At 42.4% G+C, this 23,587-nt stretch overlaps 1 protein-coding gene across 1 annotated transcript in view; it reads left to right on the top strand.

Annotated features, from left to right (window-relative positions):
- clybl (citrate lyase beta like) overlaps positions 1-22,608 on the top strand; it is a 62,947-nt gene extending 40,339 nt beyond the window's left edge. Inside the window, exons 3-8 of the mRNA XM_073473117.1 lie at positions 7,945-8,133; positions 12,894-12,995; positions 14,268-14,361; positions 15,201-15,368; positions 19,089-19,213; positions 20,738-22,608. Coding sequence (XP_073329218.1) covers positions 7,945-8,133; positions 12,894-12,995; positions 14,268-14,361; positions 15,201-15,368; positions 19,089-19,213; positions 20,738-20,833 — 774 coding nt within the window. The 3' untranslated portion in view covers positions 20,834-22,608. The remainder of the gene's footprint in view (positions 1-7,944; positions 8,134-12,893; positions 12,996-14,267; positions 14,362-15,200; positions 15,369-19,088; positions 19,214-20,737) is intronic.
- Positions 22,609-23,587: the final 979 nt, after the last annotated feature.

Genomic DNA, 23,587 nt, shown 5'->3' with positions numbered 1-23,587 from the left:
CCACAGGTCTGGAGACAGGCGTTTGTGGTTGCAGTGAGAGCAGCAGTGAGAGGGTAGAATAGACAGCACATTGTAGAGAGCATGACATTATTACGGTCTATTACCTTTATCTGGTTGTAGTGCAGTCAATATATGAGCTACGGTCTATGCATGAACTGTGTCTGACACCAGAGATTTTCAACTTAACATAAATTATGCAGCCAACTGTCAACTGATACATGACCTCAGTTCAATGCTCACTGTGTTATTCCAGAGGACACTGAAAGATCTGCTCTACATTTAAGTGGATTCAAATGACTAAACCCTTGACAGAATAAGCTCCTGGGAAATAATGTTAGCCAGTTGAATTATGAATACTGAACATTTGTATTTAGTGTGTATTTACATCCGTGTATATACATGTGTGTGTGTTTGTATACTTGTGCACTCAACACCTCAGAGGACCCGGGAGACTTGAGAGAAACTCCCAGTCAGGCTGCCAAGACTCACAAACGGGATGTGAGCCGCTCAGCCAGAAAATAGGCCCTGTCCCGGGCAGATCAGAAAGACCTTCATTTCAAACCTTACTGTCTGTCACAGTGCATGTGTGGGTGTGTGTTAAGTGTCATGTGTCGGGTATCGATTGGAGTCCCCTGGGAGGGTATGATAGGCGAGCGAGAGGTCAGGGTACATAGGAGAGTGATGACAGCGCTGTGATTAGCATTTGTTCCTCGGGATTGGAGAGGGCTTGTCTGTTGGCGCAGCACAAAGAAAGTAGAGGGATTTAAAGGAAGATTTAAAAAATAAAAAATTCTAATCTTTTTAGATATTGATATAAATCATAGATTACATTTCAGCTTTCTCAGGTTGTTTGATTGTCTTTTGAAACTGACACTTGTGCGGCGGCTCCAGATACCGCGGGTTAAGGGTGAGGACTAAGACCAAGCGAGGGAATCGGAAAATGCTGAGACGCAGAGAACAGAGAGGCCCTCTCTCCCTCTCTCATTATCCTGTTACACTCTTGTGTTTTCACTGGCAGAGCCGCCGCCCGCACCGCTCCATGCTACGTGGGCTGCGCAACGCAACACTTGGAGAGTAACCCCGGTAGGAGGAGTGATGATGGAGAAGGCGACGAGAAGAGGAAAACATGAAAGCAAGGGAGGAGAAGGAGAAAGGGAGCGAAGCAGATGTTGGCGCAAGAGGGGGAAAAAAATAAGCAACGCTATGCCTCTCTGATTTTGAAGAAATTTACTCAAGTTTATCTACGGTTAAATAGCAGGGCATGTGAAATTAATCGGACTACAGCTAGCTATCTGAAACCATTGTCAAATTATTCTCTACTATGGCTACTAGAGCAAATGACATTATCCATGAAGAAAAGAGGGCATTTGTTTGTGTAAAATCATATCAAATCAGTTCAACATAAAAAAATATACAGTCAGTTACACTCGAGGTTAATAGGTTATTTTTAAGTAAAAGAGGTCATAAAAACTGCTTTGCACATTTTGAATGGCCATTTATGCTTCATTAACGTATTTCTCTTGTCAGTTGACTCATTTGTGCATTTTTGTAAAATGCTCCCTTTTTTTAATTTAGTCTACTTAAACAAGTTATTTATCCATTACGATGCAGTAAGCACTGTCATATGGTCATATTGGGTAATTGTTTTGCAAAGTTTTGTCCAATTTTATGATTGCTGGTTAGTTGTATTTAAAAAGTAAAAAAAAAAAAAAAACTTTTATTGAAGCCTTTGTTTGTGTGTATAAAGTTTCGTAGATGTAATGCAGACAAGTGAAACACGGATATCAGTTTTAGCTATATTGCAGATTTTTACCTTATGGTCTGATGATGGTCCAGATAATCTCTGCTAATGTTTCAGTGCCCATTCGATGTTTTCATTATGCATCATGCCAGTGGCAGTGATATTTACTTTTGTCCGTCATGTTTCTGCGTATATTAGTGCATTCATCTGGTTTCAGAATAATCTGAAAATTGAGTTTTGATTGGAAGAAACGGCCCCTTAAGTCAAAACAACAACTTAGAAATCAAATTTTTTGACAAATTTAAAAGGCAGCATACATCATATACGCACATACAGAAATTTTCACCCACTTGACAAGTTGTTGTTCTGACTTGAGGGGGCGTTCACATGAATTTTCTGAGTCTGGAACTCATTTTTCCAGGTTTTCGGATATGAATGCGCTATAAAGCCTGTTTTTTCTTTTATTGGATAGTGACAGCTGAAGAGAGACAAGAAAGGGGGGAGGGAAAGGGGATGGGATGCAGCAATCGGCCCGGGCTGGAATCGAACCTAGGCCACTGCGGTACTACTCTACCAGATGAACTACCAGGGCACAGGATAGTATTTAGTTTAGAAAACAAACACTTGTTCCAAGTTATCTTAGGCCTTGTGCATTATTCATGCCAACTTGACTGCAGCCATAGGTCATGTATTTTTCATTATGTATTTATTGCTTGGTATTTGTTTTCCCAATTCAACATTTCCTTCAACCCGATCCACATACTCATCACCCTCTGGCACAGACTCACCAGCCTCAAGTCACATTTGAAACCAGTGCTGCATTAGACAACTTGATTTTGCTTGGAGCCATTGTAGTTCAGCCTAGATGTAGGAATACCTGATAAACTCATGAAATAAAGATGCTCTCCAGCTCATGCAGGCTTAAGAGCTCAGTAAAAGAGGCAAATGTAACTCGTCTATATGCCTTAAAGGTATACTATGCATGATTTCCCTGAAACATTGCTAAAACAATGTATAGACTTATTCATCAGTAATCCCTCTCAGTCATCACTTATGACCCACAAGAAGTGTGTGGTGGTCTCTATCTACAGAGAAACTGCCTTCTGCCTGCATTTTTTCTTGGTCTGTTATGGATGTATAAAGAGCTACGGTTCTGTGTGTCTGTTTGACCAAAGGTGGGGCTGAGCGACACACGAGGTAAACAGCGGACAGGATAAGGCTGTACTCCGTCTGCATTTACCCATTATCCATAGGGTTTTGTAGAGGTGTGGGCATGTTTATTTGTGCTTTAGAATGTAACTGCCATGATACAATCAGAAAAAAAACGTTTTACTTCTCTGATTCACAAGTTTGTTCTCGGTAATGCCGCCCTATCTTTCATTCCCTCTCTAGCCCGCTCAACCACTGCTGCTCTCTCTCTCTCTCCAATTGAGCTGAGGAGGAGGGGCCAACTTCGAATGGTGTATTAACAAATAGCTAACAAATCCTGCATAATATACCTTAATAATAATCACACTCTTAAAATCAGTCATTAATTTCAAAGAAAGCTACTATAGAGACAAATTAGGCATAATTATTCCTGTGTTAGTTGTTCTGAGTAGTCTGGATGGACTTTATTGGTTGAGATGGCTGTGCTGGGAGTTGCAAATGAGACATAAATCATTAGGAAGCAAACTGATGCATAATCACTAATGAACAAACAACACTCACTAAATAATTGTAATTATGCAGTGAATAGATTATATATCTTGTAAAGATACTAAATGATAAGCCTTCCCCATTTCTTCCTACAAAATGGATATGTAGCCTTGGGAATTCATTTCCCAAAAAACATTGCAATGCAGTTTGTAATGAACTGTAACCAAAGAGCTGTAATGAGATGTTTTCACGGCTAATTAAAGTGAATAAACAGTGTGTGATAACTAGCTGTTTTTCTACCTCAGGCTGTCAGTTTTGACCAACAATGACAAGCGGTTTCATGATTTACAAATCCCTCCTTCTCTATCCTGCTAGTTATGTCTTGTTGTCTGCCCTGACAGGATAACGGATAACACGGTGTGCCTCCAACTGACAGAAGTGAAGGCCCGAATCTCCTTCTGCTACATCTCAGTTATCAATGTAGCCTGAATTAGTCAGTCATCTCGCTTCGGCTTTCTGGAGTGCAGCGTGTCACTTGTCAAAACCCATCCACGATGACTTGAAACCTGCTAACACACACACACGGACACACACATACTGTCAAAGACAGATGAACAAATGTGTACAGTCGCACTTCAGGCAGGCAGCCTTCACCTGAGATAGTCTACAGCTCATTTTAAATGGCATCGTGAGTTGCACAGCAGGATGCAAAACGCCAGCTCTCAAAAGGAAAAGAAAATGGAAAAACAACTGGGCTCATTGTGACTCATGATTTCCCACTCTTTTCACAGAAAGCACATATACACACTTTCAGAATAAAAAAACACAGCACCGCTTGAGGGCACCATCAGTAATGTACACAACACAAGTTGTTTTTGCAGAATGAACACAGCCATTTTTTTAAAATGTTGTCCATGACCCTAATTTATGTTTTTTGCTATTTATCAGGCTATTAATACTGCACCCATAATTATTTGATTGTACCCCTTCTTATGCTCTTTCTAAATTTAATTTCATATCATGAATTCTTTATTTGTCCTCGTGTATATCCAGTATATACAGTAACTGCCACTGCGCTGAGATCTAATTCAAATTGAAAGAAAGTACAGAGTGTGAGAGTCTAGACCCAGAATGTGTCCAGAGGCGATGCTTGACGTTGCTTGTTTCAAGCTGCATGACGGCGCGGCTGGCCATCCATGATCTGATGCTGGACAGGAAGGTGGTCCCCGCTGTGGACTGTACACACATCAGTTTGGACGCTCCAGTCTGATGTGGTGTCTACAAGGCAGTGGCCATGCTGTGTCACGTATACACAGCACTCTGTAGGATCCTGAGCGTCAAGGCTCAGGCTGCGTGTTAAGGAGCTGACCTCACTCTCTGGAAGGTCATCCCCTCTGTACTTGAAAAGCTTCTCGTGTGCATCTATGCGTTCGGCGGCCCTGCCCGCCTGGCCGACTGCTCGCCCGCCCGCCTGCCTCGTGTGTCAGCTTCTAATGATGAGGATGATGGAGGGAATCAAAGAGGAGATGGAGCTGACGTCGGGGCGAGCTCTCCATGGGACACCAGGTGATTGGGGAGGGAGCTTTGAAGCAACTTGTTGGATGGCTGTCCATTAATGTAAAATATCTCCTTTTCAAAGGGCTTTATTCAAGCTCGGAGTAGCGGCACCCATAGGGGTCAAGGTGTCTGGCAGAATAATCTCTCTCTCGCTTTAGAGGGAAAGGGAGATAAAAGAAAGGTTGGCGCACAGTGACCTGGCCATCTCCTTAGCCATTCCTGGCGTCGTTGTTTCAGAAATACCGCCACAAAAGGAGAAAAGTGCAGGAGACAATCCTTGCATGAGAGGCCTCTGGTTACATTAAAAGAATGTTATATATGCAGGCTGCTAGTATATCAGGCTGAGTTTGGAGCTCCAGTCAATTTGATCTGTGAATGTTATAAACCATGCTTTTTGATCATTTCTGGATTGCTATTTATTTTAGTTTGGTCAGGGATCAATGTAACTCCTGCCATAAGAGGCAACCAGCGAATCTCGCAGATCAGTTTCTCCGGTCACTGTGAACTGGGGAGGGACAGACTGAATTTTATCCACCAAGTAGCAGGTTTATGAAGAGTAAGTTATGGCTGTGTAAATCGCTCCATCCGTTTTAAGTTACCACGATACAGTTACGGGTCTATGTTGGCTTATGAGAGCGGCAGTAAGAGAGAGGTTACAGCAGAATCTGAGTAAGAGTCAAAGATCACAGTGCACTCGTCATATGGTGTGACAATCCCTCTTGTCTCATTCAATGAGACAAAAGGGAGACACAGATGACACACAGCAGTGCAGCCTGCTCATGACCCCTATTAAATCCGAGCAAATCTTTGATATGTACTTTGATACCATATTTTATTGATACTGGAGGGGTGTTCGTAATATCAAGTACAGTTCTGCATTCCAGGAGATCAGAGCAAGGGCTGTTTTGTCTCAGAAGCTGTCCCATGACCCTTAAGGGCTCCCCATAAGATCTAACACAACTGAACCGAGGTTGACTGTAGTCCACTTTAGTTTTTACAAGAGAGTGTGATGTATGGGCTCTCCATGTTGTATCTGTCCACAGTTTCTCTTTCATGCACACAACCACATGACTTCAGTGTTATGTGTACTAATGATCAGCCTGTTTAGATTTTTATTTTTTTTTTACAGTAAATCACAAGCATTTGGATCACTTCCCCTCAAGTATGAGATTTCATGATGCCACATCCATCAGGGCAATATTTTAAAGGGTAACTGCACCATTTTTACACATTAAAGTATGTTTACGGGTCTCGGGAAGTGCTGCTGCATGTCTGGAAACGGTAGTGTAAAGCCATTTTGTGGCTCCAGAAAGAGCTACATGAAATCTGATAAATTTCCCCCAGTGATGTCACTCAATGGCTAAGTTGCACTCTGGGTAATGTACGTGCCAGGTATATTATGGACACTTGAAACAAATGATCAAAATTGCTACAACAGAACCAGAGATATCACCAGTGTTATTCCACCCATTCGTCTTCCTTTTCAAAACCCGGCGCCTACATAAAACTGTTTATGACCGCCATTTTTAACAACCAGTTAGTGTAGCGTGTTCTAACTCATCCACGGGAGAATAAACAATTTTTAACTATTTTCACTAAGCGAAGCCACAGTGGTCCGAGGATCAGTCATGTTTGGATGCCAAAGTAGGCATGCAAAGCCAGGAGTAACACTTGTAAAGAGTCAGTGTTGTCATATTTGTTCCACGCCCATAGTCGTTCCTAACAATGCTGGGAAACTGGAGATGTATACAGTGATGCAACTCTACAGTGGCTCTCATGCAAGTGTAAAAGCAAAACCGGTTCTTAAAAGGTTCACAGGTTAAACCGACTTTGAACAGCACTAGCACCAGCCCAGAACCAGCACTCGAAAGGGGTATGAGTGACATCACTGGAGGTAATTTATCAGATTGCATGCAGCTTCCTCTGGAGCCACAAAACACTTTATAGTACTTTTCACATATGTAGTACTCCCCAAGACCTGTAAACACACTTTAATATGTAAAACTGACTAAGAAATTTCCCCATTTGCAGGACAAATAAAGGAATTCTGATTCTGATTCTGATTCTGATTCTGAAACTGGTGGAGTCACCCTTTAATTACTTACAGTATATTTAATGACCAATCATCTCCAAAATCTTTCTGCACAAAAAGTAATCTTTACCGGTTTGAGAGTATATTTCTTTTTGAAATATATTTTTTAGTAGAATACGTGGAAACTGAAAAAAATAAAAATCCCAATTTGATCATCTCCACCAGACACACACTCTCACACACACCAGCACTCAAAGGCCCCAGTCTCTGATCTGACCTGACAACTCCTAAGCTACCGTTTCCTCATGCTGCTTAACTCAGACCACATTTCTCTCAGAGAGCCTCTCTCCTCTCCCTGGCCGGACTTCTCTCCCCATTCCATCTCTCCTTCTCTCCATTCTCAAAGCCCAGCATCTGGTTTGAATAAAGCGGCGTGTGCTACTGTGTTACTGATAGAAGTTGGGACTGTAGGCTTCCCTTTGATTTTTCCATCCTCCTCATGTCTCTTCCTGCTCAGCTTATACAATGCCTGCATTCAGAGAACAAAGTTGAGTGTGCAGCCTGTGTTTTGTTGATTTGTGGCATACTGTATGAAGATAAACTGCAGTGAAGGGAGAGGGAAGATGTCTGCTTCATCAATCACCCACTTTGATAACACATTATTGGTGTCTGTAATGCAGTGTTTATTTTTTATGGTCATGCTTAATGGTCAATATCATATATATAGCGACATTTCCTCGGAGGAAATTGGATTTTTACGGCATTCTTCAACAATTTATGCAGTCGTTTTTGTTGGTGATTGTTGAATGGCGCTTGAACAAACTGTTTTCTTTTATGTATGTATTTATTTTGCTTATTCTTAGTTAGCCGTCTCTCATAATAACTATGCTTGCTTTTAAAATGTTCCCTTCTGAATCTGAACTCTTTCATATGTGAGTCACGATTTCTGTGTGTTTTTCATTCTGCTGTGCTCCAGGCAGAGGCCAGGGAGACCATTCCCAGGATGTTAGCAGAACTGGACCTGGGCCGGACAGAGAAGTGTGTGAGGGTGAACTCTGTGTCCAGCGGCTTCGCTGAAGCTGACCTGCAGGTCATCCTGCAGGCTGAGGTTCTCCCTCCTGCCATCATGTTGCCCAAAGTGGAGGACACAAAGGAGGTGCAGTGGGTAAGTTACAAATATTTGCCCACCTTACAATTGCTCCTTGAGACTTTATAAAGTCATCAAGGGCTGAATGGAGTGATCTAAAAGGGATTTTTTTAAAACCACATGTAACCACTTCCTTAAAAAAGACAAAAAACAAAACACCAAGTTGCAGTACATGCAAAAACTAAATAAGATCAAAATTCCCATGACATTCCTCTCTTTAACCTCTGGGTTTCTTTTAAAAATCACAGTGGTGCTCCTCCACAAAGTCATGAAGTAAGAGGAAACCACGGGAATCTTCAAAGCAATCATAACAAACTTTTCCATTTCCCAGTAAAAGTGGGAATCGATCCCTGTGGCAGGACTCGGGGACAGACAGAGTGTTTTTCTTGGCCGCCGCTCAAGAAACGGATGACATTTCTTCGGATTAGCTTCAGAAGCCCGATAGCTTTCTGTAACAACACAACGGTGCCTTCTGCCACTGCGGAACTTACTGGAGACTGCCTTGAACGGTGTCATGTTGTGGCTAAAGTATTAATTTAATCGGAGTAAAAGCACTCAGCCAGCCAGGTATAATGAATAAAAATATGCTGCAGACCTGCATTACGTTCCCTTAAACATGCCTTCCCAGAGGTTGTAGTGTATGAGAAAGATGGCAAACTGACATCTAGAAGTACAAAGTCAAAAGCAAGTGAGAGCTCAAATCCAGTTGCTTTTGGCCTGGCGCTTAAAGATCTCACACCTCTCTGACTTCTGCCTTCACAGATGTATGATAAACTGATTTGACGTCAGATATTGGAGGCTTTTATGCTTTTTAGGCTTTTATTAGATCTACATGTGTAAAATTATTCCCATTTTTTGTTCTTATAAATTACTGTTTGCAATTTGTCCACACCAACTGGACCTATGCTCTAGTTAAAAGGTGTTTGTCTGGGCTCGGCCATCCCTCTGGCTCTCTATAAAGGGGCGCTGTACGGATGTCAGGTCCCGAAAGGTCAGGAGACAGTGACATCATTAATGCAGGCCTTTCTGATCAGCTCCATATGGTTCACTTACCAGGAGGAAGCAGGTTACTGTCTGCCCCCATCACTGTTTGTTTCTGAATACAGTTCAAAGGTGCTTTATTGATCTGCAGTTCAAAAGTACTTATTGTTCAAATCTGTCACTGCTTCAGCTCTGTGTTTTTTTTATTTTCGTTTTTTTTTTTTTCAGGCAAGCAGTTTACCGAAGTATTTTTTTTTAAGGCTGCTTTACTTTTTTTAGCTTTCGTTAGTGTGTCAAGATACAAACGCTCAGAACAGGGTTGGGTGATAAAGAGAAGAGAAGATTATTTTAGTAGAGAGAAAGCTTCAGGGGAGAGAAAGGTGGGTGTGTAGTCTGACTTTTCCCTGAGTGTTAATACACTCACACACACACACACACACACACACACACACACACACACACACACACACACACACACACACACATACACATATACCATACATTTGTACATGGTCTTGGGGCAGGAGCAGGAAGTTTTTAACTAGTGGTTTTAATTAGAACACGTCTATTTCCTGCTGCCTTTTCTTTCTTCCAAGTATAATTGCTGACAGGTGTTCACTAAGGCGCTCCCTCAGCTCAGCCGGCTCTCCCTTTGCTCCCTTTTCCTCACTAAACTAAGAAGTCAATTTTGTTCTGTATAAATTTCTCTTTTTTGAAACACAGTTTTATTATTTCATTATCATTATCATTATCATTATTTTTATAATTATCATTATTATTATTATTATTATTATTATTATTATTATTATTAGTGCCAATTTATGATTCAACACTGAATCTGTTTGCACATTTGATTTGCAGTGTGTTTTTTCATCAGTGTGTTTCCGCACCAGCAGGTGCATGTGTGCTCCTGTGGCAGAGTCAGCAGCTCTGGATGGCACCTTGATTTGTTGACGTTTGCTCATCTTATCTCATCTTTGTCCCTCCAACTTTTTTCTGTGTCCTCTTCACACATGCATCGTATGTAAGCATGTGTCTGATTGTCTCCACTCGTGTAAGGCTGCGCAGTAAATCCCTCACTTGTTTATTTTTCTCCCTTTTCTTTTTTTTTTTTTATTGATACTAGCGCAGGAACCTCCAGACTGATTTGTCGCTAAAAGATGGACTTGCTTGTTTCCCTTTGTGTGGAAATCTTTAGCTCTGCCTTTCTCCTCTCCCCCAGCCCCTTGTGTGACTGACAGGCCTTATTGGGCTATAACAGGCGTAACTCCCTCCTTTGTCTGAGGACAATTCTCACACAGATTCGGAGCCGTGTGCATTCTTTGCCCACCACACTATTTGGTGTGCAGTGGGACCGAAAGAATCGCACCCTGTCCCGCTCCTCCTCCTCTACTCCTCCTCCTGTCCCCTCCCCTCATCCCTTTCTCCGCTTCCCCTCTGTGAAATGAACACTTCAGCAGGCCGGAAACATTTAATCTGGCCCCCTTTTGAAGAAAATTAATTGAAACTTGTCCCACTATAGCCTCCTTTCTCTAGCTCCATCTCTCCCTCCTTCTCTTTTCATGATTGGGTGGCAAAACTGTCAGAGGGCTTGTTTGTAGCGTGGCTCTGAATGGCAGGAAGAGGTGTTATTTCTTCCTTTTTCTGTTCTTTTTTCCCCAATTCAGTAGTGAATAACATCTTAAAGTGTCCTAGTTTTGAGAGCCATTGACAGCTAATGGTTGCTCTACGCGCCGGAGGAACAATGAACAGACACTATAGCACCTCTTATGCAGTGTAAATCAGGCCCTCAAAGTGTATAATAGCTGAAGAGGAGAATACAGGACAAGGGCAGAAACATGTAATCAGAGAGGCTACGAGGCTCTTTATCCAGCAGTGCCGCATTGAGCTGTCATTTGTTTTCCTCCGGCAGAATCCAAACAGCCTCCGCCGCTCGCCGCAGCCTTGTTAGGGTTTGCGTGGCACGGCGTCGTGGTGGTAATCTCTGTGTGTAATATCAGCCAGGTTTCCCCACAACAGCCCATATCTATCTAGTTTCCTCTGTCACCGAAATAGGTTTATCTACACCCTCTTTTCACACTCCCTCTCGGACACCCCTCCCCACCCCTTCCTGTGTTTGCGAAGGAGGGGGGATATTATGCTAAGCCCCCAGCGTTAGTTTTTATGTTGCCATAGCAGCCTTGCTCCCACAGGGTTGTGACCTCAGATGATTACAGTACAAAGCCTATTGGGTCTTGAAAACCTCTTTGAAGATGAAAAGTCTTTGATGGTTTGTATTTATGCAAATCTCTCAGATATGATTTATCCAACTGAGATTGAATGGAGAGATGATTAAAATTGCCCCTATTTTTTGAAAATCCTTCAATGGAGGCCCACTCTTTCAGTTTTTGAGAACAAGAGTGGTGAGTGCAAGCGCGGGGGTTATTTTGCTCTTCATTTAGAAAAATAGCAGTGCTCTACCTGAGGTTATTTATATCTGTCTTTTTCCTGGTGTGTCAAAGAGGGAGCGAGAAAAAGGAGAGGAAGGGGGGACATGGAGTTAGACATTTCTACTCTGAGCTTTTGCGCCCTCTTCTTTTTTTTTTTCTTTTTCTTTTTTTTTTTTTTGACTGGCTTTGAAAGGAAATATCTGACGGAGGGGGCTTTTGTGTGTTTCCAGATGATAGATTTTGGAATTTGGGCTACCCCACTGGCAGTCCAGGGCTAGCTGTGAACTGGTCTGTTGGAAAAAATTGAAATGCTTTGGTCTTCAAAGAATTAAACTTGGTTTTAAAGCCCTACTTAGGTGAGCTTGCATATTAGCAGGAGTCGTGCAGAATAAAGGCCTCAGCAAAGTGTCACATCACACTCTGATTGTTGCTCCAGTCTCCCTGTTCCCTGCCATGGAGGGAAGGGGGGATGCAAAACAGAATAATGTTGGAGTAAAACACACTCAAAGACATCCCAAATCTTGTTTCTTCTCCCCTTTTCGGTATTTTGTTTCTTCTTTGGTTTTTTGCCGTGTGTATGCATGTGCTCGTGAGTGCGTGTGCACATTTCCATGTGTGCACGCTCTCAGGGGAGCACATGCTGTAGTTGTGCAGAGCCTGTGAAAGAAGGTAGAGCAGAAGACTTCAGACGAAGGGGGAACCCTGGTGATAATGTAAAATATTTCATTTCACCCGCTTTTGTTGCTGCTCTCCTGTGCTCGCATTCTCCGTTATTTGAACCCTCACAGATGTGTGTCTGAATAAGGACTGAAATGGGAACAGTGCAGGTAATAAAGGTGTCAAGATTCGTATCACAAGTGAGTCTTTGCACGTTAAGATTTCTTTTCTTTCTCCTCTCTGTCTCTTACCCCACAGTGGATTTTGATTGATGTCATGTCATTTATGCGTTTTTTTTTTGTTGCTGCTGAACATTCTTTATCCAGTTTATATTCACTCTGACGCAGTATCTCAGTGAGTTTCCTGTTTTTCTCACTCATATAACTGATAATGCATGAAGTCCACTGAGAGTGGCAGCTACTTAACAGAAATACATTTCACCAGACTACATTTCCTTTAACAGTCTGTGCACATTATAAACAGTGTCACGTAATGGATTCATTCTAATCAAAGTCTGAAAGGTATTTTTTAAAAACAACAAACACTACAACAAAGTATGAAACATCTAATGAATGTGACGACTGTGATTGTACAAAGCAGCGAGAACAAATTAATTTATTGTGATTGTTTGGAGGGTTATTGTTCTCTGTCTTCAGAAAAAAAGTGGGTGTTGTTAATGAGTCGTGCATGAGAATGTCCCTGTGTGTTTAGTTTGTTGACAGGTTTCAGCACAACTTGAAAGGACGGCCGCTGACAGAACCCGTTCGCCTGGTCACCTTTGTGGAAACCGCTGTGGGCCTGCTCAATTTTAAGGTAAATTACAAACAAGTCCCCCCTAAAAAAAACTGCCTGCGTAAGACATTTTGCTGTTTGTCCATTGTTCACTTTAGATTAAAGACTGTGTCAGCGAGCTGAGTGCGCTCCACGTGTCCAAAATGAAAGGGATTCAAAGCATTCGGACAGTCTCTCAAAATGAGCCTTTTGAGCTTTTTTTTTTGTTTCCTCTCTGTGTCTGTCTGTGTGCGTCTCTCCCTATCCCTCTCCAGACACGCTGACATTTTTTAATTAGAACTGTTTTAATATCATCATAGTGGAAAAGTTCTTAATGATATTTTGGCAAGCATCAAAGCAGTTCCTGTTAAAGTGCAGCACGACCTTCAGCTGCATGGGGAAAAGGGCATGGTTTGGAGCATTTGGGGAGAAACAAGCTGTCCTTCCTCCTTTTTGATTTGTCTTCTACTTCTCCACTCTAATTCTGTGGCTGTGTTTGTTTGTGGTGTTTAGTGTGTGTGTGTGTGTGTGCGTGCGTGTTGCGCGTTGCTGTCTGTGTGTGTGTGTGTTTCGATGGCAGGGGGTGCGTCTGTGTGCTTCCTTGAGAACACCCTGTATCTTTGCCCAGACTGAACCCCAGGTTACAAGCAGGAGAAAAAAAATCACTGTGGCACAGCTAGTGGTGAAATTAATTTGGAGGCCAACAAAAGCAGGAGACACATTCTTATCGTTTCACGCTCTTCAACACAGACACTCACATCCCAGATTTTATTTCTTTATTTTTACTTTCCTCATTCCATAATAATTGTGGTCAGTCGTCTTTTCTTAGAAATAACGTGTGTTATTGTTCGACATTTTTTGGTGCTTGAATGATATTTCATTACCTCTCTTTAAAAAACATAAAATATCCTGCTAAATCTGACATATATATGTGTCGGTGATTAATGTTGTCCACATATAAAGTAACCATACTCTAGTTGTACTGAAGCGTTTAGAATGGTACTTAAAAAGTATTGACCCTTAATACTCATCACAACTTGGCTCGCTGTCTTGGGACGACTGAGAATGAAGAGTCTGTGTTGCCTTGCTTTTATTTCTGTACAGTATGTGTGTCTGCAAGAGGCATATTTGGTGGGCGAGTACATTAATATCAGTCATTGTGGAAAGGAAGCTGGAAGAAGGAATTTGTCAGATTTCCGTTCATTTGCATATTTGTTAGTAAGAATTTAGGCTATACTGGATGCTCAGATTATTTGAACATCTACATTTGCATCTGTGTCACTTTACTCAGCCTATATATATATATTTTTTCAGGCAGTGTGTGAGGAAATCCGTCGACTTGCTCCCAAGGTTGGTCTCCATCATGACGGTGTGGTGTTTGGTTCTGATGACTTCTGTGCCAGCATAGGTAGCTATCAAATTTTCTGCTTAACTTTCTCACTATTTCTTGCTAACATCCGGTTCTCATGAATTGTAAAATCTAAAAGTTGAATGGCTGCCTGTCTTTAGAAGCACAGATGTCACAGGTAACTTCTCTTTTCCCTGTTTTGAAGAAAGGAAAACTGGCTATAAATGTAATATTTTCTCTGGAAATAAGACATGATCTGTAGAGGTCTAATCTGTGGGTCATACTACAAAATTAGGTGTCTTGATATACAAAAACAATAATTGAGATGGAGGTAAAGATGCATTATCTGCAGCCTGTGGCCACTTGCCATAAGTAAAAAGGGAAGTTGTGTATAAATCTATTGTATCTCTGTAATATCTAAGTTTTTTTGTAGTCAGTTTGACCTATGGAAAGGTGTGTTTTAAATAAGAGAATCAACAGGAAGTGAAACACAAAGAACAGTTGTTGAACTGCTGATCCATTCTCTTCCTGATATATAATGACATTTGAATGTCATGAAGCTTCCTAGAAACAAGTATTACATAGGTTTTTTTTTACATACAGTAAACTGGATTTATCAGCAAAATCTAAACATTTCATCTAGATGGGTTTGCTTATCTGATAATAAGGGGAATAAATATTCAACTACTAAGAAGAGAAAGATATTGACACACTGTATAATCAGTGTAATTGCCCTCCTGACTTCAGTCGTTCCTTCATTCATCTGATCATCACCCTTACCATCCCACCTCCTCTGCGCCTCTTATTTCCTCACTCATCCGTCCACCTCCCTCTGAGATCTTAAATAGCATGTGACCCACATGATGATGTTTGTGTTTGCCTCATATTTTGTCCTCTAGGTGCCACGCGAACCAAAGATGCCAGCGAGCTCCTTTACGCGAGGCAGAAGGTGGTTGTGACGACCAAAGCGTTTGGGCTGCAGGCTATCGACCTGGTCTACATCGACTACAAAGACGTGGAGGGGCTGAGGCGACAGGCCAGAGAGGGAGCTCTCATGGGCTTCACAGGTAAAGTCCCTCACATCTGCCCATGCCCAAGTCCTGACCTCAACATGTCTGTGCACCCCGGATACCTCTGATTTCTGCATTGCTGCACTGTTCTTCACTCCACTTCCTGTTCCAAGCAGCAACAATTCACTTTTCACTCCTACCTTGGCCCTTGTTACTCTCTTGTTATTTGATACTGTTAATTTCAAATGTCTCAAAATGACCATATTGTCTGTGGTCTTAGAAAAGGCTACTTGTCTTCGTCTTTTTTTTACCACTGTAGGTGCTGCTGAAGTGAATTCTGAACAACTCTGCCATCCTTAAACGCTTGTCTTGACATTTCTGTCTTACCAACTATAAATGGTCTGCATGTGTGTGTGTACCTGCACATGTGCAAATATGTGCATATGTGCAAGAATGATAAAAGGGTGTTATTAGCAAAGAGTGGTTGCGTCTACTTTACCAGCGCCCTGTGTGTGTCTGTAGCCAGGCAACGCTTTCAGAATGTGTGTGTGTGTGTGTGTGTGTGTGTGTGTGTGTGTGCGTGCGTGCGTGCATGCGTGTCTGTGTGCATGTGTGTGTGCCCCGCAGACTGCGCGTAACAGACCACAGAAGGCAGGACAGCCTGTTCCAAAGTGGATATTCCAGTCATTCTTCCTGCGCTGCAGCAAATATATTTATTCTGCCTTCTCATCCCTTGAAGACTGATTATTTCAGGATCAGACATATTTCCCACTGTGGTCTAGGTCCAAGTAAACTCTGAGGGGGGGAAAAAGAACTTAATCTCATAATATAATGTTTTATTTACTATGTTGTTATGTTTACGTTTTTTTCACTTCAGCTATGCGGTCACTGAATAGCAGAATGTCCTCAGTAATTAGTCGTCTTTTCACACTGAAAAGAAGTGGAGGAAAAACACCTTTTTGTTTTTTTAGAAAACCCCGAGCACACTCTCCATGTTGCTCTGGCCTTAACACGTGTGACCTGCACATCACATCATCAAATCATCCTGTAGGAGAGCTTCTTGCTGTCTCATACAGCAACTGATTTTCCAGATGACCTCATTTGCCACCTCTGTTCTGTGTGTGTGAGCGTGCGTTACTGTGTGTTTACATCTGAATTATTCAGTGATAGCCATGTGCAAATGCCTTTCTGCTTAGATGATTTACACCTTTTTCCTGAGCAATTTAACGTTTGTCTTTTCGCAGTTCTACAATCAAGTATATACACACTGCACTGTGATTGGTTGCCTCGTGTTAATTGATACATTACAGATATAATAATTGGTTTCTATTCTTTGCACCTGTTTGAATCAGAACAATTTTGAGCAATTCTGTTTTTTAGCAAATAGAAATTAATTAAAAAAAAAAAAATTACCTTGGCGCGCTGTTCATGTGAGGTAAAAGCTAACGATGGAAGCAGCCACTTGATGAAATAAATGGTTAGATTTGATATGGAACACAACCATTCAAAGCACTGGATTAGTGGCTTACAAGCCATGGGCACTCTGTATAATCTTAGTTAGTAGCTATTACTGGCCCGAGTGTGCTTAAGCAATAATACGGTGCGGCCAAAAGCCTCTACCTTTGCAGTAATTGACCTTGGCAGCACCTAAGCCGCATCCAGCACCCATTAGAGCACACTGGTGAAACACAAACACCCAATGCTTCTTACTGGTAAACAGGGCAGTAGTAAGGCAACATTCTGCAGAGGCTTGACATGTATCAAATCAGTTCGGGTGGAGGGTCATTTATTTGGGGATCTTAATTGTCTTCACTTCATGAGCACCTTGTTTTATGTGCTGTAAAGTACTAACTGATGCAAAGACTCAATGATCCTTCTAATAACGTTTGAAAACGGTTTCCACCAAAAATGCTCTGCTTTCAGGGACCACATTTCACTTCCATCCCCGGGTACCCCTGCCCATCATTCGCCTGAGAGCACTTTGCTAAATAGCAATCCTCCAATGAGACGCCAGCACCACATGGCAGGCTGGGATTGGCTGGAGGGCATGAATGATGCATTTTAGGAGAACCAATGGGTTGTAACTGAGGGCACCTGAGTCACCCTGTCTGTTTCTTCGCTCTGTCATTCGCACACGCAAAAACACACACACACACACACACTCAAAGAGACACCCTCTTTGAGTATATTTAAGCCTGCCAATTTCAGTGTGGAAACATGCTCCCGTCTTCAGCCCAGAAGTAAAACAGGTGGCAGAGGAGGGAATGCAGGCTCCTCTTGCCTCAATCCTTATAGAGTGCAACATACATGCTCATACCGCACACACACACACACACAAACACACACTCAAGCACATCTCGAGCTTGGCCCTGGGGATTCCTCAGGCTCCACCAGAGAATGTGCAGTTACAGTCTCTCCGCTTCACACAGGCCATGACGCATTCACATTAACACACAAATACGTGTCAAATGTCACATTTTGTAGGACATACACTTCCCTCAAAGGTATCTATTAATCATACGTCGCACTTGAATGAATTGTGTTCCCTCATCAGTAATTGTTCAAGCCTTCAACTCCAGCGCGTTGATTCTGTAACTGCTGTGTGTGTTTTTCAGAGGTTAACTGGGGTGAGCGGAGCTGGTTGAAGGGAGTGGGTTCTCTCCTCCCCCTTCTCCCCTCTCCTCCTCTCCTCCTCTCCTCATTCCCGCCTCCTCTTCCTCTCTCCTGGGCGAAAATTTTGAAGCCCGCCCGCTCGGCCACCTTGAAGGATTTGTTGTCGGCGACAGAGCTAAGCCCTAAAGTGTCGAGTTTCCTGCTGGCTGCCGCTGAGCCGTCGTTCTCACCAGACGTTTCATAACCTTAAACTTATCGCTACAAGTTTGATCTGCAAATGTACACGGGATTATGTCTGTGGCGTTAGCCCACATTTAACTGAGAGGGAGCGGGAGCAGGAGGGTTGGAGGGGTTGAGGATTGTGTCAGACGGAGCCTTGACTCCATGCAAGGCTTGTGTTTTAGTTAGATGTAGTGGTTGAGTGTGAAAGGTGTGCAACTGCAGATAATTGACACTTATTTAAATTGTCGAGATTTTCTTTATTTTTTTATAGATCAATAACAGAATATTTCTAGTAAGGATGCATGAGAAATGTGTTTGCTATCTGTTTGAACTTGGTGATAAATGTATTACTTGGTCTGCAAGTAACTTGTCTTATTCTGTGTGGTGTCCGTGGCAATTTTAAATATTTTACTCGACTGTGTTCTGTCACATGAAGCATTCAGCAAAGTTTCTGTTTGACAGCAGGGCGAGCAGAGGGGAGACAGTTGATGTCCTTCATGATGACCAGCGTCCTCTGGTCCTGTGCTGGCCACCTGACTCATCTCAGTGCCATAGGACTCATAAACACACACACACAATTTAGTCTCCTCTATTTCATGTTTGTCCTGTCTCGTTGCCTCTCTGTGTTGTCGCTCCTCTCCCACAGGACCAGCTGAAGCCCTCTGAATTTTTTCAGACTTTTTTTATTCTTTCAATCCAGTTCTGTACAGCTGTTTGTTCATAGAAAAAGATATTTTCTGTTTTGATAATCAGGGAGGGTAATTGGCACAAACCGTGTTATTGATAGCTCTGTGGCAACAAGTAAAAATATAGTTTTTTTCATTTCTGGAACAAATGGCTTGTGTCTTTAATTTTATTAGAAGCCACAGATAGCCTGCTGTTGTCATTAGCATATTTCACTTTCTTTCTCTGTGTGTGTTTCTTTCTCTTGTTTCTGTGCAGGTAAGCAGGTTATCCACCCGGGGCAGATCCAGGCTGTGCAGGAGGAGTTCTCCCCCAGTCCGGAGAGGGTACAGTGGGCCAAAGAGCTCATAGCTGCATTTGACCAACACCAAAAGGAGGGAAAGGTAACGCCAACATCCTTTGCCAAAAGAGCTTAAAAAAAATATTTTAATCTGATTTTCATGTCAGTGTTTTGGTCTAGCATTGCAAATCACAGTTGCTCATGGCTGAGGAAATTCATGTAGACAAAAGTTGGTACTAAAAGGGAGTTGTATATCAAAATGGATAACTTGAAAGATGCATGTATCATTTGCATGGAATTCAATGCATAAAAACAGATAAATGAAAATGCACCTTGCTCGTTATGGTTGGTGAGCATTTATCCTCGTTGTTCACAAGAATATTTCCAGTCATTTCACTCAAAATACAATCTTATGTAGTTCCCCTTTCAAAAATCTTTTTCTCTGTGAATGTTTGAGCGTCACTGTGTAGAATGATGCATGTGCAGAGTCTGACACTAGAAGGCTGTTTTCACCTTCATTGCTCAGAGCATAAATTTTCTCTGTGCTCATTGAAAATCTGATTTAAAGAGGCCGGCCTATAAGCATGATTTGTGACATCACAAATGTTTTTTTTTTGCAAAACATACATCAGAGAATTTTTTGTATGACTTCATATACGTGTGGAAGGGGTCTTTAAATGTCACTTTAATTCTTTAACAGAACAATGATTTTTTCCGTACGAGTTAAAAGATGCACAGACTTTGCTAAAAAAAAACATTTTCTTTAAAAATTCTTTCACAAATTAAGAGCAGGGGAAAAACCTTTGTATAACCAAATATTTGTCTCTAGTATGACACAATATCTGTGACTGTCTCTGAGCCTCGGACCGATCGCTGGCGTACCCTCTCACACACCTCTTCAGTTCCAGAGAATACATACTGTACACCCCTGGGTGACTCTCAGAGACAGCACAGGAAAAGGTGGGGTGCGGGAGGGGTCTGGTGGGGGTTGGGCCAATTAAGTGTACAATATTATTGTTCCTAATTTAGTGCATGGTTGGATCCTGTGTGTTGAGCTCTGTGGGCTATCTGCTGAGGTAATACACAATCTGCCCACACCTCTCTCCATGCCAGGGCTGCTCCTACTAAGCATCGCCCGAGGGATTCATCTCCTACCCATCCCTCTGCCGCAGCAGTGTGTGTGTGCTTGTGTGTGTGTGTGTGCTTGTGTGCATTTCTGTCTGTGTGTGAGTGACTGAGGGTTTGAACAGTGAGCAGGGTCAGTCTCTTTGTCTTACAACACGACAGGTGCTTGTTTTTCATAATTCTCACCTCCAGCTATTGACTGAATATTCCTGACTGGAGGTTTTTTGATCTTTTAAGGTAGTATTTTATACCAGAAGATGTATTATTCACAAATGTTCTTTATTGAGTTGAAGCTTCTTCTTTAACACCCTGTTTGCTGTAATAAATCACTGTATTTACTATTATTTATTACATGTTAATTAAGTCTTAAAAAGCCATTTTCTGTACAGTGATCTACTTCCTTCATATATAAACAATATCCTTCAACATTTCATAAGTGAATATACTCTGCATATCCGATGTGTCTCTTTCTGCTCTTTCCTCTGTTGTAAAAACTCCTCAGGGCGCGTTCACCTTCCGCGGCAGCATGATTGACATGCCCTCGGTGAAGCAGGCGCAGAACATCCTAACCCTCTCCGTCGTGGTGCCAGAGAAATAACACGACCCGTGAGAAGAAACTGGGAGAACAACGGAATTGAACCCCTGACAGAAAAGGTTGAAGGAGACTGGAAATGTCGCAGGCTTCATGACAAAAGCCGCACTCTGAAAAAGCTTATAAAATATGGTTTCTGACAAAAGTGGACATTGTGGTTTAAATTTAAGTTTTTAATCAATGTTTGATTCAATTCATCTGATTGTTGTGACAGTTAGAGTTAAAATCTACCTTCAGATGTTTTCAGAGGTAGAAAACCTGCACACGGCGACAGCAGATCCCTGCGTCTTGAAGTGTTGAGGATTATTGCCCTGTGTGGGCACTTTCTTGGCACACTCTGCCGTGTGTGTGCGCCATCATGTCGCTCTCTATAGCGTGTTTGTGCCCATGCCTCCCCATCTCTCCCAGGTCATGATGAATGCTCCCCCATCTCCACGGTCCAGGCAGCTGGGCGAAAGGGTAAACAAACACAACAAGCCACTGTTGTAGAATCTATTCATTAGGCCCCAGCCCTTCCAGTCAGGCCTCAGCCCCCTGCCCAGGGCCTGACTCACACACATCAAAGTCTTTCAGATGGAAGTGCGTAAACTCACGATTTGGCTTTTTTTTGTGTGTGTCAGCCTCCTTAGTAAAGACACGCAGCTCGCTCCGTGGCAGCTGTGAGCCTGTGGTCTTGATGGAGAAGGCGTGTGGCGTCAGACGCACCATGACCTGTACGAAAAATAAACACCGCATACATGCACATGCTGCGGCAGTATTCTTTACCTGATCTCTCATTTAACACAGACAGATTAACTTGCTGTTGTTTCTAGGTGAGCATCACCTGTTTTTATCAGCGTCTTCATAAACTGCTTCATCTTATCCACAGTTTTAAATGGTCCATAAAAAAAAATGTAAAAAATGAACTCCTGGACAAGTTCAGTAAAGTCGTTCGTTGTGCTGTCACAAATAAAAGTACAATGGGGCTCTGTGGAGCGCTTGTGCACGTCTGACTTCCAGAGACAGTGAAGTGGGTGTGATGTTGGAGTGAGACAGATTAGTGGCCATGTTGCTCCAGCAGACCAGGACCGAGGCTTTGTCTCTCTGACTGTGGATGGGAGGATAATTGGGGGGGTGTTGAATGGTTAATAGTGCCATTGGTGACCATGGTAATGAAAGGCACCATACCTCCCCTACCCCACCTCATCCACTCATCTCTCTCTCTCTCCCTTGCTCTCTCCCTCTCTCTCCCATACTGTATGAGCTATTGTGTCTGGGGCAGGACTGTGGTCTGTGCCAGGCCAGGCCAGACAAAAAGATCGAAACCACTCCTGCGCCCCAGCCAAAGACCCTAAACAGTAAGCTGTCTCTTTGGCATTTGGCCACATATTTCTCTCACCCCTGGCTCACTTTTTCTGTCGGGAATTCACATTCAGCTTGTTTGTTTGTTTTCACCCGCTCTAACTATTATACCCTGAGGTTGGTGGACAAAACTGCTATTATGTATGACTTTCATTAAGTAAATCAACATCATTATTTGGGGAGAGCCATTTTGTGAGGCTCTGCGGATCTTTAACATAGATGTTGGCGAAGTCTTGAACTCGGTCCAGTTAAATGGTATAGCATTTGAAAGAGATGTTTGTGCACTGATTGCTTAAAATCATGTCTTTTTGTGTGTGCCTGTGTGTGTTGTGTCATTAAAACTGACTGCAGATTATGATCGAACCTCGGAACACTTTACTGTGACTTTTTAAACTTTATTTTTTTGCTTGCATACAAATAAAAAGCTGTTCCTAAGAGTTTCACAGTTTCACCTTCTGGTTTCATTTCATGTACGACAAAGTTTTGTCACCGTGAACACACGTTAAAAATCAAAGACAGCCACCAGTGTACAACAGTAGATGTTAAAATTAAAGAGAGAGCTGCAAAATATATGAAAAGGTGTTTTCGTCTTTATGAGTTAGAGCATTCACAGCCTCACTCTGTCGGTTTGATTTAAAAAGTTTTGTCTCCATCAGCGTGTTAAAATGAAAAGACAGAAACATTAATACATGTTAAAACTCCAGAAAGCTGTCAGTGTTTCCTTCAGATCGCTGAATTAAACATGAAATGCTTTAAGATGTCATGTTTCCCCTCCAGTAAGTGTTTAATAAACCAGCTTAGACTGTCCCTATTGACTCCGAGTACAGTTGAACTGCACAATAGACTGCACAAAGTCCTTGGCTGTGAATATATCCAGCACTCAGACTTCAACAGAGGCTCACCAGGTGACTTCAGTGGTGAAAGAGGTTCCAGTCTGACGGGACAACTTAGCTTTTCCGAGCTGCTCTGCACCAACAGGTGTCCCCAGCACAGACAGGAAGGAAGATCTGTAAGCAGAGGAAGCAGCACAGGGCATCACGCAGGGACCAAGCAGAAAGGGCAACTCTTCAGAGGATGATCAGGAAATGATTTGGGCCATGTTTAACAAAACAATCCCCTGAGTGTTTGTGTGCCACATATATTACCTTTCCCCCCCCTGTTCCATCCAATAACCCTGCTCTTTGTGATATATCCGCCAACATCCACACTTTCTCTGCCCTCCCCTCCACTCCTCTGATTAAACCTGAAACAGACAACATCCTTTGACGACTTTGCAGCTGAGCAACACTTGAGGTCGAAAAAGCAAAAAGATTTCAGTGACATCTCTGTTGATTAGAGGAATGCATCCCTGTCTGCCTGCGCTGTGTAATTCTACATGACATTTCTATTATGCGTGGAACTGATATAATCTTCTCAGTC

The sequence above is a fragment of the Pagrus major genome, chromosome 9, assembly GCF_040436345.1.
Source record: "Pagrus major chromosome 9, Pma_NU_1.0".
NCBI classification, from domain to species: Eukaryota; Metazoa; Chordata; class Actinopteri; order Spariformes; family Sparidae; genus Pagrus; species Pagrus major.
This window is presented reverse-complemented; position numbering and strand designations above follow the sequence as displayed.